Source organism: Antedon mediterranea, chromosome 6 (assembly GCF_964355755.1).
Source record: "Antedon mediterranea chromosome 6, ecAntMedi1.1, whole genome shotgun sequence".
Taxonomy (NCBI): domain Eukaryota; kingdom Metazoa; phylum Echinodermata; class Crinoidea; order Comatulida; family Antedonidae; genus Antedon; species Antedon mediterranea.
The window spans coordinates 15,605,509-15,623,990 of record NC_092675.1 but is presented as its reverse complement, the minus strand read 5'-3'; the positions used below and the strand labels follow the sequence as shown (position 1 = coordinate 15,623,990).

At 32.1% G+C, this 18,482-nt stretch overlaps 2 protein-coding genes across 16 annotated transcripts in view; one reads left to right on the top strand and one right to left on the bottom strand.

Annotated features, from left to right (window-relative positions):
- LOC140051481 (protein Hook homolog 3-like) overlaps nt 1-10,132 on the top strand; it is a 55,763-nt gene extending 45,631 nt beyond the window's left edge. For all 12 annotated transcript variants that reach the window (XM_072096704.1, XM_072096706.1, XM_072096710.1 and 9 more), the window contains one exon: nt 6,763-10,132. In XM_072096704.1, coding sequence (XP_071952805.1) covers nt 6,763-6,900 — 138 coding nt within the window. In that variant the 3' untranslated portion in view covers nt 6,901-10,132. The remainder of the gene's footprint in view (nt 1-6,762) is intronic.
- Nucleotides 10,133-10,438: 306 nt separating this feature from the next.
- The window catches only part of LOC140051483 (nucleotide sugar transporter SLC35D2-like), a 41,520-nt gene continuing 33,476 nt past the window's right edge, over nt 10,439-18,482 (bottom strand). For 3 of the 4 annotated variants that reach the window (XM_072096718.1, XM_072096716.1, XM_072096719.1), the window contains 3 exons: nt 15,681-15,759; nt 15,336-15,418; nt 10,439-11,928 (listed from right to left, as the gene is read on the bottom strand). In XM_072096718.1, the coding sequence (XP_071952819.1) occupies nt 11,802-11,928; nt 15,336-15,418; nt 15,681-15,759 (289 nt within the window). In that variant the 3' untranslated portion in view covers nt 10,439-11,801. Of the gene's footprint in view, nt 11,929-14,790; nt 15,217-15,335; nt 15,419-15,680; nt 15,760-18,482 lie in introns of those variants that run through there. The other variant, XM_072096717.1, reaches the window with a different exon arrangement.

Here is an 18,482-nt window from a genome sequence, read left to right as displayed (position 1 = left end):
AATTAGTTAAAATATGCAATAAAACTGGCTAAAAGAATAAATAAAAATGCTGACATTACTATGCTTGAGAAAGATGTGTAAAAACTCAACACGCGCGACTTGTTAAAACTCAACACGCGCGACTTGTTAAAACTCAACACGCGCGATGTGTAAAAACTCAACACTCGCGACGTCGTGTAAAAACTCAACACGCTCGACGTGTAACACGAGCAATGTCAACATAACACGAACGATGTGTATAAACTCAACACGAGCGATGTCAACATAACACGAGCAATGTGTAAACTCATGGAGTAAGGCACGAGCGATGTCTCCATAACACGAGCGATGTATAAACTCGGTTGTTCCTAACCAAGCTAAAAGCTAGGCCATAAAAGCTAACATCCTTTGTCAGAACAAAGAATATACCTTCAAATCACAATGGAACACTCAAATGGAGACGACGGTCCTACAACTACAGTGGACTAAGTTTTTCAAGATATTGATCCAGAGATTTACCAAGACGACAGTCAAATACCATCCACAATCAAATGTATTTCACGTTAATTTGGAAAAGGGCAAATCACTAGAATGCGCGTTATGTGAAGCTCACACCACAAGCTATGTGTGGGAATGAAAGTAAAGCAGAATCCACGCATTTGGATATGCCCGACTTGTAAAGAGATTCCTATGAATCTCGGCAATATGCATAAGAAAACATCAGAACTTGAGGAGACGATTACAAATCTAATCAAAATCAACCAACATCTAAAGAACGAAATGAAAGAACAAGCGACTATAATTACAAACATGCAATCGCAATTACGCATGCAGTCAACAACTACAACGAAAGATACGCCTCGCACAGACAGTGTGAATCAACCTTCTTCATCGAAACATTCCCATTCAAAGTCATCAGGAAGACCCGAAAATAAGCCTAATGAAAAATTGAAACTAATAATCGGCGACTCAATGGTAAAGGATATAAATGAAGGAGGACTTCAAACAACCAAAGTCATCTGCATGAGAGGTGCAAAAGTATGTGATATAAAGAATAAATTGAGTGTTATCAGCAAGTCAGACCACCATTATGAAAATATCGTAATACGTGTGGGTACAAATAACTGTGTATCCGAAGAAAAGTGTAACCAAGGAATTACCGATTTCAAAGGCATGATAGAAGAGTTGAAATCTGATCTACCTAACGCCTCATTATTAATCTCATCTGTATGTCCAAGATCTGATAACCCGCAATACCAACTACTTGTCAACGACTTTAATGATGCAATCAAAGAAATCGCGAAGACTCCCATCGTTGCGAGTTCGTCGATCATGATCAAACGTTTAAGCTTAAAAATGGATCTTTAACAAGAAGGAACCTTAACGGTAGTGGCTTGCATCTCTCCAAGGAAGGCACGCGAACCTTAATTCACAACATCGATATGGTACATAACATTATTAAAACAAGAGTAAATGACGCGAACACTTACAAGATAGCACAACGGAAGCGGAAAGACAATAGAGGACACAATGTTACGAAAACAACAAAAGGAAAACGCCTGTCACAAAGCTATGTATCGCGTTGTCAGAAGTGTGGTCTAACAAATCACACTACAATCACGCGATAAAATGTTTCACTTGCCACAAGATAGGGCACAAAGCATACAACTGTACTCAGCAACGAGACGGGTTACACAACGACCGGTCCCCATAGGATACAGCCTGCAACTTTTCAAAACACTACGAACGTCATGAGGACAATAGATTTTGCTATTTAAATGATGAACTCACAATCACACATGGAACCAATATAGCAGAATTGATTGAATCACCATCTAGCTCGAACTCCAAAAAGAACTATCGACATAGAAGAGGAGGTAAAAAAGGTAAACACCTTTTAAAGAGTCAACTCTTAAAATTGCCTTTAATAATGTTAATCATCTCAGACCTAAAATGTATGAAGTTTCATCCTTTTATATAACAATAATATAGATATCTTTGGTGTCACTGAGACATTTTTAAGAAACGATCTGGCAGTCTCTGTTAATGGGTATAAATGGTTCGGTAAAAATAGGAAGCTTAAGAATGGAGGGGGTATTGGCCTATTTGTGTCTAATGATATTGTTGTACTCGATGAAAACTTATTTGAAAGCAATTTAGATGAATATGAAAGGATGTGGCTAAAAATGAATATTAATAACAAACCTTTTTATATTGCCGTTGTATATTTTCCCGTCGAGGGAGTTAATAAAGAGTTGACTGCAGAATTATATAATCAACTCTTATTAGAAATTTTAAAGATAGAAAATATTAACGAAAAGGATAACCCCTCTATCCTGATAATAGGCGATTTTAATGGTTGGATAGGCAATGCAATTGTAAATGGTGATAGAACTTTAAACTCAAACGGAATTAAGTTACTAGAGTTCAGTAATAATTCTAGTTTAGAAATACTGAATCGTACTATCTTCTGTGAAGGGAAAATAACATGGGTAAAAGGTAATCAGACCAGTACAATTGACTATATGCTCTCTTCTAAATGTATTCTTAATAAGATTAGTAAGCTAATAGTAGACGAACTTAGGCATTATAGTATTGGTAGTGATCATTACATGTTGATCCTAAATTTAATTAATTATGAAAATAATCAGTATAGTTTAGGTGAAAGAAAGAATAAGTCAGTCATTTGGGATACACATAAAGGTCAAGATTATTCTGCTTACCACCAAGAACTGAACTTTAGGCTTTGATAACTGGGATGTTATTGTTAACAACTTCAATAATGTTAATGACATTTGGGAAACATGGAAGTCAATTGTTATTTCAGCTGCGGTAAATGGAATTGGAAAGAGAGTAATTAATAATAAACATAAACCATGGTTTGATAAAGAAGCTGATATTGCAATAAAACGTAGCAAAAATGCTGCACGAACGCGTAGAAAGTACATTAAAAGAGAAGATAAAGATAATGCTACTTCAGAATTTTTATGGAATAATTACCTGGAAAAACGTGCCGATACTAAAATTTTAATTAAACAAAAGATTAACAAGAAAAGAGTCGATAATTCAATTAAAATTGCTAATAAAGGTGGACCAAGATGTAAAGATTTCTGGAAAGCCCTAAGAGGCCCTAAACATAAACAGGAAGTGGTCAGTTGTATTAAATCACCTTTTTCGGACGAAATTATTACGGAAAAAGTTAAAATGAACCAAACAGTAAAACAATACTGGGAAACTCTAGGAACAATGCATATGAATATGTCTGATTGCATCTCACTTAACACGTCGATGTTTATCCAGAAGGTACGTTCCGATCTAAGTTCAGAAAATTCTAATAATAATACTAATATTAATGATAATAATGCAAATAGTAATGAACACTCGGAATCATTCCTACATAATATCAAATTAAATATTAATACTGTTTCTATTGCTCTTGCACATGCCAAAAATAATAAGGCGTCAGGGCCAGACGGAATTACAAACGAACTCCTAAAAAATGGGGGTGTTTATATTGAATACTCTCTTTTGTTTATGTTCCAAAGAATTATCGAACTAGGAGAAATTCCAAATGAATGGAACAAATCTACTATTATCCTTATTTTCAAAAAAGGAAATAGGTTAGACTTAAATAATTATAGAGGTATTTCTTTGACTTCCTGTATATCTAAGATTTTCAATAGGATTATTGCTTTCTCAATAACCGATTTTCTTGAAGAAGGCGATGTCCTTTTGGAAGTACAGGGAGGTTTTCGCGCACAGCATAGGTGTGAGGATCACATTTTTACATTAAAAAGTATTGTTGCCTGCAGATTTGCAGAAGGGAAAAACACCTATATGGCTTTCCTGGACTTCCGAAAGGCATTCGACAGTGTATGGCGAGAAGGGCTACTAAAAGCTATATGGAATTGTGGTATTAGGGGTAATATATGGAAACATATTGACAAATTATATAAAAATGTTGAAGGATATGTACAATTTTGAAACATTTCTAATGATTCATTTGTAATCGATCAAGGAGTTAAACAGGGATGTACTCTATCTCCTGTACTCTTTTCCATTTTTATTAATGAATTTAATAATGTTGGTGTTAAGATTCAAGATAAATGGATGGGTAGTCTTTTCTGGGCTGATGATGTCGTGCTAATTGCCAATAATGAGCATGACCTTAAAAAGATGCTTAAATTAGCAGGTGATTTTTCAAATGATTGGAAAATTAATTTTAACTATGAATTTGGAAAAAAGATAAATAAATATAAACAATGGGATCTTGGCAAACATCACATCACAGAAACAGACACCTACCAATATCTAGGAGTGCTAATATTGAGAAATTTATGTGAACATCCGCATATTGACAATGTTGTTTTACCTTCTATTAATTTTGCTTGCTCTGTTTGAACTGGAGGGTCCAATTCAGATATTGAGAGACGGGAACGGCTTCAAATGCAGATGGCACGATATATTTTAAAAGCACCAGTGTATACACCCAAAGTGGCCTTATATGGAGATTTACGATGGATACCCTTAACCGTATCTCATAACATATTACAACTAAAATTCTTTGAACGTTTAGTCTGGTTAAATGAGAAACAATGGCCCAACCTATTGTACAAGACTATGCTTAATTACAACACAAAAGAATTACGATTTAAATTTCTTAGTTGTGTACGAACCACTTTCTGTAGATTTGAATGCATGCATATTTTTAACAATGTTATTAAAAATCGCACTATGGAAAATTGGTTTAATTTACTGAAACAAAATATTTTAGATAATGTAAATAATCAATGGTCAGAGGACCTCGCATCTAAATCGTCGCTATCTTTTTATGCAAAGTTAAAATCAAAGCCGGATCTTGAAAAGTTTTTACTTGATAAAACAAATTTTAATGGTACCCGTCTTAAATTTCAAGCCCGTTCCAATACTCTCCCTTTAAATTTTAAATTAAGTAAATGGACCGTGGATAATGATGGTCTCTGTTCATTATGTAACTCTGGAAATATAGAGGACATATCTCACTTTTTATTTAGTTGTGATACATTACAATGTGTAAGAGAAGAACAGCTAAATATACTTAAACAAGACTTAATTTTTCATAACGAGTTAGATGTTTGGGAAACATTCTGCACGAGTAATAATGACGAAAAAATGTTATATGTTCTGGGGACGGATACACTACCCCTCAGTAATAATGTTCTATTGAGTCTTGACAAATTTTGTAAAGTATACCTAACAAGATCATGGAAAATACGAAACAATCTTATACAACTCGCAGATAGCATGTAATGTTTTTGTTTTGTTGCAGTATAGAGATCTTTTTATTTTGAGTTTTTAATATTACTATTTTTAAATTTTGGTACAATATATTTTTTTTCAGTTACTGTACCACTTTTCTTTTTAACTCATTGTATATTGCATAAGTGACGTACGACTACGATGGCGATCAAGTCGGCGGTTGACTAGTTTTATTCTGTATCTGTTTGTATTTATTAATTTGTATCTGTTGAATGTCTATCTGTATATAGAACGCACCGTGTATGAACGGGTGCCACCGTTGTAAAGGTGTAGTTTCAATGAATTATTATTATTATTACGAGCGATGTGTAAACTCAACACGAGCAATGTCTACATAACACGAACGAGGTCAACTTGACATAGTTATGTCCGTCCTGGCGTGCCATAGATTTTCAATACAAAGTATCCATAGTATATACCATATGCACACAACAACCACTGATATTTTGATATTAAGCAAGACATCAATATTTGCTAATTATTAAAAATGTATGTGTGCTCCACGCAAAAATGTTTGTACCAGCTATAGGTTAAATGTCAAAATAAGGTGTTTTTAAACATTTTGTGTATTTCTGTTGTATTAGAGCAAATATAAATATATATATTGCGAGTAATTTGAGACTAAAATTATAACTTTCTGACTAGTGGTTGCTGAGATATTGATATGACCATTTTCTTGACCAATGGTCAAAAATAAAATAATAAGTCAAATTTGCCAAAATTTGTGAATAGTGAATAGATATATGTATCTTCTGAGTTTTGCGTTCATTATGATTAATTAGATTACCCTTATAGAAATATTGTTGTAAAAATTACTGTATATGCTGCTGATACAAAATAAAAGGTACGTCTAGTCGAATAATAATATAATTTAATACTTTGAAAGTAATTTGAGATCACAATTATCATTTTCTGACCAGTGGTTGCTGAGATATTCATATGGCCAATTTCTTGATTATTGGTCTGAAAAGCGGTTTCCGTCCACTTTTACGCAAAGTCCTAACTTTTAGCCCCTGTAGTGACCAAGCATCCCAATTTTTTTTTGTCCAACAGCAAAAAATTGTTTTGTATTGATATAAGAAAGCAAAAAAACATAACACTAGTTTGCTAGAGGGTGCAGGTAACCCCTTTCTGGGTCCCTAACTATTTGGTGTAATATGGTAGTGGTACCTTGTATAATCAAATAAATACCCCTAGTTAAACAAATTTAATTTTTTTATATAAAGAGGTGATATACTGTAATACAGTAAAAATTGTATCAACATGCTTGGTAAATTGTAGATCATGTCAATCAATGAATTCTACTACAAATAAAAGTGTGTTGTGATACAATATTTTGTATATATGCATGTGGCTGACCGTTTATTCGAAGTGGGGTCGGGGTTGATTTGATTTGAGCGTTTATTCAGAGCAGGGCATTTATTCAAACATCACATTTATTTGAATAAATATGGTAATTGAAATAATATTTATTGCATACTATAGGGTATGAATCTTCACCGAAAAGCAGCTGAAGACCGGCTAATCCACTCTGGAGGTGGACAATCTTTCCTTGCCCGCCAACGACAAGCTTCACAGAAAAGATCACAAGCAGTAACGGGGACAAACTCGATGAACCGATAAGTCTTGTTATGAATTGAGATTATAAATTGTTTATATATATAATAATACATCTTCCCTTTTATGTTTTTGTCAAATGTTGTTTATTTTAACTACAAAAACATTGCATATGAATTTTTAGATACAGAATTGTCTGATCACTGTTTCTTGCACTATGAACTGTGCAGAGCCATTGTGAATAGGCAATAACCATCAGTTCAGCAAACTATCCACATCCTACAGATAACAAGAGATATCAAAGGATATCGAGGAATGACAACCATTATTATTTCACAATTTAAACATGTTGTTACAGATTATATTGTAATTATGGATTGTGTTAAGTATATTGTATTTTGTTGTTTTATTCTTTTGTATTATGATTAGCAGTGTTTATGTTGAATGTAGAATTATAATGTTGTATGTAAAACTTTCTATTCAGTTTTTCATATACTGAACCCGATCAGTATATTTAGAGAATGGTGCTCTATATCTTTATTAAATTCAACTGATCATGACTCTGTCCTGGTATTTGACAAAAAAGGTGATGTGCCCATATATGAACACAATGATGTCGTATCACTACCATAATTTGGGCACATCACACTTTTTTGTCAAACTCGTTTTAATAGTGTAGACAGAGCTTAATTAATAGCTATCTTGTAAAATGGTTTCATTTAAGGAGCAGCATGCAAAACATAATTATTGATTGATATTGATAATTAATATTAACTTTACTAGGTTAAATAAGATAATATGCAAATTACTGCAGGTGCTATTGATTATGTAGTGAGTGTTGTTGAACCAAATTTTACTACATTTTATTACCACATGCTATCACAGATTACATTGTCCATTACATCTAAACATGGCTAACATTTAGGAATATTTTACCCAGTGTGTAATCAATTAAAAATGTAGTGGAAAAATCACATACTGATGTAGGTCTCAATGGTGTAAATAAGACATGGGTATAACTTGCTAAAGTCTTCTAGTTGAGATTTGTAAATACAAGAGAGAGAAGTTAAAGTGTTGTGCAGTAATGTATAAATTACTATTACGAGAAATAAACCTTATTTTTAGGTGTATATGGGGCTGGAGGGATTGCTATGTTGAGGCTTTTGCCTTTTAGAGAGCGTAATGTTTAAAACCAGCTCTCTTTTAGTTTCCTTCAGTACAGCTATATAAATTACTATACTATTACTATATTATAAAATTGTAAATAAATAATATTTTGGATATGTCTAAGGTTAAACATTATTCTTAATAATCAAGTTTTAATGAGATAATATTAATGATTGGTTGGATATTTTTTGGAGAAATTTATTTGATAAAAATAAAAGATTAAGGATGCATGTGATTTTGAGAGATGTCTTATGATGAGATGAGTAGTTGGATGCAAAGTAATTATAAGTAATTGTCACACAATATGGATAATACAATAAAATGCAATGTTAATTCTATATCTTATATGGGAAATTAATAATGTTTGGATTAAAATCAAATGTAGAAGATTCCTTTCAGAATTCGGTTAGAATCATTGGTGAAATTTACTAAAGACCAATGTAAAATCACAATCATGTAAATTGATTTTCAAAAACTTGATATTTATTTCATTGTCAACCACGATAGTTTGATGTATGATTATGTATTTAAGTGTAGTGTATTACTGTAAAGTGTTCTATTTATTGTATTCATTTTATTTACATATAATTTCTAAATATACTTATGATTGTTGTAAATCCGTAATAGTCAGCTTTATTTTTCATATAAAATATGATTTATGAACGTGATTTTGTTTTTGATGTTCATCTGATTTTAAATTAGTGCAGTTGTATTAATATTTTGATTTACTTAATAACTCCATCAAATAACGCATTTAAAATATTATAATAAATGATGCCAAAAAATAGTTGAAGGATGCATTTAATATGTAACACAAGAACAATGTAACAATGAGATAACAATTAGTTTTATATGTTATTTTTACCTCATTCTCTAAAAAGAAATAGATTTTTGTATTAAATCCAGTTTTGTAATGAATATTAACATATAACCACTAACAAACATAACTTACGTTTCAATACTCACTTCAAATACTTTGACCATTTTAAAAAAGTAAATAAACAAATGAAAAGTTGTGTTTTTTTTTTCATTGAATAATAACTACTTAAATATGTTAATGATTTAAAGGGTCGTAGAATGCCAGCATTGATTTTTTAATTTTATTTCTACACAGGGTATTTATTCTATCTCGTGTGTTTAACAGCAAACTAACATTTTTCAAGATAATATTACTATATTATTCATTATCATTATAATACTTCTATTGTTATTGCATACATCATACCAGTTTGCAGTTTTATTATATTCTACTTTTGGTCAAATGTTGGTTTCAAATATTATTACATGTTGCTGTTTTAAAATTATATACATTGTGAAATATGTTGGTCTCGTTATATATCATAATATATACTATTTCTTTTTTTATTGTATTAGGAATATGCCTTTTCCTGTATAATAAATCAATTTTAATGAACACTCAAATGGAATATGTTGTCAAATTTCTTTCTTTTTTTACAATAAAATTCATGATGTATGAGTGAAAGTTCATATGTGGCATGTGTTGGACGTTGGATTTTGAGTTCGAATCCAACTCTCGCCGCATTAGGCAAGATACTTTACTTAAAAAATGGGTACTCAGTTGGATCAAGACACAACTTTGCCCTGATTACTAGGTGCATTATACGTGTTTGGTAAAAAAAAAATTACCGAGGTAATAATGTGAAGCGCTTACAAGCATTGAGAGCGAATATTATAAGTATACGTGCTGGTATATAACTAGGTTAGGTTACAGCACGCACAGTTTATTGGTGGTCATCAATCCTCACAACAACATAGGAATTCTTCTGAAATTCTTTTGAATTTACTGTTCTGTAAGCATATTTACACCATTTAACCTACCAATGATGTGATTACTACTGTACAGTATTTTGTTTAGTTACAGTGGCTGACTATACAGCTCTACATATATATTCAAATAGGAGTGTCTGTAAATGTAATTTTTTAAATTGTATGCATTACAGTATAATAGTGTACTCTTTATTTTAATAGGCATGAATGAGTTTACTGTAATCAGTATAAACAAGTGTACACATTGTTTTTGTGAAGTTGCCATTATTCTTCCCATTAATACAGAAAATATATATTTTATATATAAAATGTAATGTATTTTTGTTGTAATTGTAAAAAGTGGAAAAGTCATTCTACACATTAACATGCACACAAAGACTATTATGGTACAGCTGTGACAGACCTTTTACCACATGTTATGCTAGTAAACTGCTATTCTAGATTCTAGACTCTGTTTTGACATATTAGTATTAAAGATAAATATTAAGGCATTCATACTTATAATGCCAAATGACAAATTGAATAGAAACACACTTGGTCAAAGTTAAAAAAATACAACTTCTTTTCATTCAAAAAAATGAATTTATTAGAATAGCTAAATTACACCAATTATGTATAACATATAATATGGCAATACTATTAATGTCTAAGTAAAGTAATTACTGCATTAGGTTAAACACTAACTGCAATGAAGCATTATCAAAATATAAAACTTAAAAAAAAAAAAACTTTAAGAAGATGATACAATGATACAATGATACATTATATAAAAATATACTAAAGCTGATGGGTTGTATAAATAAAATAACTATACGTAATGGAAACAACGAATTTAGTATCAAAATTCCTCTCTTGTGTCACTATAATAGACAGTGGGTTCAGCAGTGTTACAACCGCTAATGTAGTAAAACCTCCAGCTAATGTAGAAACACCAATAGCTTATGTAGTAAATAATAATCAACACCAGCTTTTTGTAGTTACTATCGCCAGCTAATGTAGAAAATGTTATATATTTTACAAAAATGTCTAAATCATATGCAAATGCATCGATCTTTACTTGCTATCAGTCTTTCCACCCCTTGTAAGCAACCATCTCTCTTAATTTTTACATTAGTTGACAATTTCTACATTAACGGTTGTAACAAGCATAAACAATTTTATTATATATTATACTATATTTCAATTAAGTTATCCTGAAACTATTGAGATTTGTACCTTTATACACCATGGCATATTCAAATAGCATAATACCAAATTAGCACACTAAAACATCTAGTTTTATCAATAAATTAGGATTATAATGGCATAGTGATGATATCCATGTTATACTGAATTGATTTCTATGAATCACGGGGGTTTATATTTGTTATTCATTTTCGAGACAATTTAAATGACTGCCAATTTTCCACTAGGCGAATGTTCGTGTGAATCAAAAGTGTCAGCTTATACGTATTGTGTATTCATGTTTCCATCCTTCAAATCCCTCTCTGCGACGAATTCTAGTTGCTTGAGTTTTTCGCTCCAGCGAAATTTGTAGTTGGAATAGTTTCTACTTTTTGAGAGGCAAACAAAAAATCAACTAACCAGAGCTCAGGTAATGAGTTATGACGCGTTCATGAGCACTCGTGCGAATCAAAATGAAACAGTGGATTTGTGCGAACTTAATTTGCCTAGTGGAAAACAGGCTTAAGAGCTCGACTGGCATGTTTCTTACAATCTTTCTTTGTAGTGTTTTGTTCTGTTTAGCTCACGAAATTCAATACTATCAATTGGATAGTTCCTTATATAATAATGTACTACTGTATCATAATCATAACCGTGGATCCTAGATTTTGAAATAGATGCCCAATCGCTAATATTATAAAATGAAATGCTGAACTATCTCTTTGGATACATCAATACATAGTAACAGTATTATCAGAGTTTTGTCACATTAATATTAATAATTGGGATAATTAATAACGAAGAATGTGTTATTGTTGATGGTAGATAGGTTGTCTTCTTTTTAGTTGTCAGTTACAAGGCTCTGTGGTTTGATGTTTCTGTCCATTCACTTTGATTTGATCTAAAGATAAGGGTTCTTTTGGTTTTTGCTTCATTATAAAGGTGTAGTAGGAATATATTAAACTGGCTACAACACTGAAAAAAAATGATTAATTAAAAATTAATTAAAAACATGTATAAAACTAAGATACTTTGTACCCATATAATATATTTATATATATATTACAAAACAACAGTCAAGGACTGAAATGAATTGCATTACAAATATATAAAAATTAGTTAAAATTGCTATAAAAATAGAAACATCCTATTAAAATTAACTATCGTACAATGAATTAAGAAAACATACATAACAAAAAACCTCAAAACATTCACTTAAAAATATCTTAAAAATACTGGGGTGCCAAATTACAACAAGGAATCGAACAAGGCCCATTGACTAAACGAGAAAAAAAAAAACACCTGGTGGTGCCTATTAATTATATCCACCATGGTGGGAACTGGAGACGACCTAAGTCTGCTGGTTTTACATTTAGATACTTCGAGAAAGCGGTTGACTCTGAGAGCTGGCTTATGAAGAGGGGGAAGTATTTCTCTAAACATCTCGGATTTTAATAAGCATTCCCCGAAAGACAACACCAGTTTGTTTCTTCTCTCTAAAAGAGCAGGTAATCCAGTAACAGATAATGCATGATCATAGCACAAATAGTTGTTACCTAGCATGATTCGCAATGCTCTCTTTTGTACCTTTTGTGCCAAACAGGGGCAGCCTATTCTGGTCCATATGTATTTGCAGTGTTTGGGAAGTTTATATATAATATAAGCTTTGCCTACTTTTCTTTTTTTCCTAAAACAATATGCATTAAAAGCCTATAGGCCTACAGAGGAAAATGGGGAAAGTTGCAGGTGTGAGAAAAAGGCTCCGATGACGCAAGTCCAAACCATTTATTCCTTCCGTAGTAATCATGGGGAATGTACTGTCTATATCAAACAAATAGACAAATTACATGGATTTACAGAATACATGCATGAATTCAGATCAGCCAGTATTATGGCCTTTACTGGGACGTGGCTTGGTGAAAAACACAACAATGACCATGTTAATATTGATGGCTTTAAGTTAGTAAGAGGCGATCGGACACATAAAAAAAAACATGGCAGAGGAGGTGTTTGTCTTTATGTAAATGAGAAATACTGCCACCCAAATAATGTACATAGCAAATACCACAGATGCACAACGAATGCAGAGATTCTCGTCGTTGGCATTTCAACCTTTCTACATTCCGCGCGAGTTTTCCCATGTTATTGTTTTTACGGTCTATATACCTCACAGAAATAAGGCAAAGCAGGCAGCGAATGAAGTAAGTGAACTATAAATACATGATATTGAAAGTCAATCTCCGGATGCATTTATCGCTATCAATGGTGACTTTAATCACTGTAGACTTAAGAAAAGCTGTATACATTATTTTTGTTAACTGTCATACCGGCGGACTAGCTATACTGGACCAGTGTTGCACCAATGTTAAAGAGGCCTACGTGTCAACCAAGCTACTAAGCCTGAATATATAAATCATCTGTCAAATTATTTGTTCAAAATAAGAGCACTGTTTCAATAATTTGACAGTATATGATATATATATATATATATATATCCAATCTGCAGACAGTACTGGTTCGATTTTATTAGATCTCGTCAGTGCAGCTCCGGTTTTGAAATGAAATGTACAGCAGAACAGGCACAATATATAGGCTGAGGCAGTTATGTGGGACATGGTACACTGATTATCAACACAAAGAGTGCACAACCTCAACGAGCGTGATTTGCAAAATGCTAATACTGTAGTATTCACAACAAAAATGCACCGTTTTGAACTGAAGAGTGCTCTAAAAAACAACATACTATATATGTATATAGCAGAAAGTAGAGAAGCAAAATGACCATATATATATATATATATACTTTTAGAAATAGTAAAACACACTAGTGTGAAAATTGATATCTATGGTGATATTTTTGTACTGCTTTCTGTAAACATTTTGAACATTTTTGCCACACAGCATTGTTCATGATCTCATAAAAAAAAAATTGCAGTTATAACTGTTCTACTCCACATATAAAGTTGGAGCAATGCCTTTTTTAATAGCCTAGCATTCGTTAAATGATCTACGATGGATAAATTGATTAAAAGTAGGTACGTTATTATACAAATAATGAATGTTTATTAGTGTAATTGTACAAATAATGGCATGAAGTGAATGATGAAAGGTTATATTTCAATAAGGCGCAAGCCAAGTTCAAATATTGTATAACCTTTTATCATTCACCACGTGACCATGATTTCACATCTTGTAGAAATGTTTCCATTAATTATTCAAAATCCTAAAAACAATCTAAAGTTAAAGACACCTTCGCTAAAATTTGTGACGTTTTGTAAAAATAATACATAATATATTACTTTAAAAACATTAAACCAGGTCATTCCTTGTCTTAAATGTACGTTTTATGGTAAATTATGATAAAAAGTGAGAAACAATGCACTACCTAGGTAGCTCGCGGCGACTGACCTCTCGTGGACGGTCTTTAGGCCTAGCCTAGCTAGGCTTTGTTTTGTAGGCCTAGCTGGTAAACATCGGTAACGTACGAACATCGTACGCTAGCTATATACCTAGCCTGACGTTGTGTAGTTGCTGCATTAATTGTCTTTCTATTTTTGCCAGACTCCGTAGATACAAATTGGGGAAAACCCGGTATTTTCGCTGAAAAGTTTTCCATTTGTTTTGGCCTCACGATCGATCGAAAAGTGGGTGAATTACAGAAGAAAAACAGAAATATCAATCCGCGCGCAATGCATTTTGGGATTTATAGCAAGCCGCTATAATTATTAGAATCGACTTATTTTTCACATTTTTAACCATTTAAAGACGAAAAAAGTTATCGCAATAGGACCATATAGTATTATTTTTAGATTAAATATAGTTTTTGATCTTAAATTTAAAATAGATCTAAAAAACGTAGGGAAGGTGTCTTTAATTTAAATGCCTTTTTGATCTAAATTAGTATATATATCTCTCAACAAATGAACTTCCATCGCTAAACCAGTCATAAAATAACATTGGCGACAACGAAAGTACAAAATAGCTGGCGCTGTTGTATTTCAAAAGCAATAGTATCGTAAAAATATTTTCCAAATGCGAACAGATTTTGTTTTCCGTACACTAAAAAAGGTACTATTAAACAATCGTTTAATAGTACATACTTTTGCACGCCATGTGACTCACAATCGTCCAATCAAATGACAGGAATTTATTTAGGTGTATAACATTCATTATTTGTATACCATTCTGCTCTGCTTTGCATCAAGCACTTTTGCCTATATGACCTACATATTAGGACATGATTGTTTTCCTAATGATATAGTCCTATAATGTAATCATTGTGCTGTTGTTACTTTTACATATGAAAATTCATAATACTAAACAACAGGTAAACGATAACACTCATATCATATTCAAAAATTGTATCAAACAAAATATCTTACCTTATATTAACTCCAACAAAATTTGTTGCACTAAAAATATAGTCACTACTAAACACAATACCTATGTATGTGATTGCGATATTCTGAAAGTGAAAATAATAGTAAAATAATTATAAAAAATTAGTAAAGTAAACCAGCCCCAGTTAACTGGCCCAAATCATGAATTTACACATGACATTTTCTGTGAAAAATTGATTAACCAAGAGGGCCTCGTTAAATATATCAATATTCATAATTACTATAGACACTACTTAACTCATGCTTGAATTTAATAGCCATGGTCCAATTATTACACTAAAAACCGATTCGGTTTTGGCGGTTATATTTTCGTGAAAAAAAACTTACTTTGATACAACCTACTATTGTAGTAGTTAAAGCAGAGTTGTGCAAAGTACACAAAACTATTGATAAATTCAATACAAATCTGAAAATTTAAATCAAAGAGATAATTATAATCAGATTGCGGTATGGCTAAAGAACATTGAATAAGTGGCTGAGCAATAATTACGTAGACATCATCATTGAGGCTTACTAGCTCCATGGTTCTGGTGGTAGAATGAAATGTAGGGTCAGTGTACACATTCTATCATGTGCACTTTAAAGAACCTAGTACATCAATTTAAATACAAGAAGCAAATCGAAAAAACTTTAGTCTTACCAAAATGGCATAATGATTCTGGTAAAAGAACATTTCAATACCGCTCAGTCAAACTCTGGAATAATCTTTCACCAGATATTCGCAGCTCTATAAATTCATTAACTTTGCAATTGTTTAAAAATTTGAACTGGTTTTTTTTCTCTTGTTTTCATAATTTTCCATTTTTATTGTTTATATGGGTTATTTGTAATTTGTAAGTGTTAACTGGACTTCAAGGAAGAACAATGTACAAATATTGAATGAATATCCAGAATAAAGAAAGATTTCTATCTACTATGAGTAGGGGTTACTCCCAGCGCACAGCCACTGATCATAACTGGGCCCTCTTGGGGAACAGTCTTTGACTGAAGCCAACAAGTATAAAGAAATAATAATAACTAGATTTGAACTTGTCACTATGGACGAGTTAGGTTATCCACCGCGCAAAAGCCACGTGCACGTCATACGTTAGAATATTGTGCACAGAAAAACGATTATGCTATTGTGAGCTGAAGAAAATAAAATGTTATTGTGCCCTCTCTATTTTGTGTCTAAGTATAATACTGTATACAGTATACACTACTGTATACATACTACATACAGTGCAGAATAGGTGAAAATAATGGGACCTTCCTTTTATTCCAAATGTTAACATGATGACTTATCAAAATGAAACAAGTAGATAGCAATTTTGGAAGGAAATTATCTGAACAACAACATATTAACGTGTTGAAGAAATTTGGATACGTAGAAATGGATGCGCGCTCTTTTAAATGTCATGAACTATGACGCAAAATATGAAAATACGACTTTTATAATTCAACTGGCCATATGTTGACGTCACAACATCTGATGTGTATCTACAATTCAACAGCTTCCAGAAAACGTTTTATTATGAGTATCACTTTTTATTCTGAGGAGCTATAACATATTGAAATTTACTGTAATGATAAAAATAAGTGACCCAAGTTATTCACGCTTTTGAACATGATGCCGTCATCAACATTTTAAAAATGGTAAATCATGCGAAAGTTAATTGATTGACCTAGACTATATCAAAATCTGGGAAAAATGGAAAACAAATAAGTGGCGATGCGCTCTATTAAATGTGATGAGCTATGACAAACAGATAAAAATCCTATAATTTATATTCGGGTGGCCATACGATGATGTCACAATGTCCGGTTAGCCATATTATTGCAAGATTCGATAACTACTACTCGATATCATCTTCCAGAATACGTAAAAAAAATAACTTTCACCTTTTAGTTTAGAAATGATGTCTTATGTTTAAAAAATCATAATTTTGACGAATTTTTAAACTTTTTCATAAAAAACATGCAAAATTGTCCAATTCGACTTGCTCGTATGATGTGATTTTAAGTCGAAATTGTTTATAAAAGAAAAGGCTGGAAAAACATAAATCACAGGGAAAAAATATGTCACAAAGCCTATGTGCATGTAAAAAAATTGCTCGCGCATGGACATATGTATATGCTTAAAATGACAAGAAACGCGTAGAAAGTTGATTAGAACTTGATTTAAATTTTCAAACGCATAACTTTCTGTGAAATTCATAAAATCGTGTGTAAGTCAAGTTGCGCAATTGTAAACGTCATGAAAATGTTAGCTGCACATTACGTGTACAGCCCCATTAGAGAATGTGTTGATTTTTACCCGAAGTTTTGAAACCTCCTACTGTGACATGTGTTTATTTAAGTCCAACTTTGATAGGCAGGTCGTTAAACTATTTGATCATTACCGAATTCTGCTAGTTTTTGCCTGACCATTGACCTTGCATACTGAAGAATGTAACTTGTCCTAATCAATCAATTACAAGAGAGCTAATAAAATCACAGGGGTATAATAGGATTCAGGTAATTAATCACCTGCTTAGTTGATTTATCTGATAAGGATTTTGACCAAAAAGTTCTAATGGGGATGTACACCTAATGCACAACTTCACATGAATTATGATATGTTGAGAAAGTTACAAAATGTTATGTTTGCAAGTTTTAGAGATATGCGAGACACAAAAATAACAGAAAAAAAAAAAGATGATCATCTTTGACAATCACAAGGGTTATCCTGCAACTTTGTAGCGGATAACCAATAATATCGAAGTAGGAGAGGATTGTATTCGAGAGCTGTCTGTGCCATATTGCTTGACCCTAAGGCAACTTTGTTTCTTTCATTGCCCCATCCTTTGTTTGGGATGTAAAGCCATTGGTCTCATGTTCATACATGGCATAAGTGCTTGTTAAATGACACTATATGAAAAGTGTAGGGGATTTTCTTTCAGTGTCCCGATCATTATCATCAACTGAGTCCTCTGGGAGAACTATTATATTGAAATGTCAACCAGTATAAAGAAACAAATTACAACAAACTATTATTAGTCTGTAACTACAACATAAATAAAATCTCTTCTAAATTTTTCAAGTGGAAGAAGATATTAAAAAATTAAATAAATAATTTAACAGCACAATTCATTACATTGATCGCAGTTT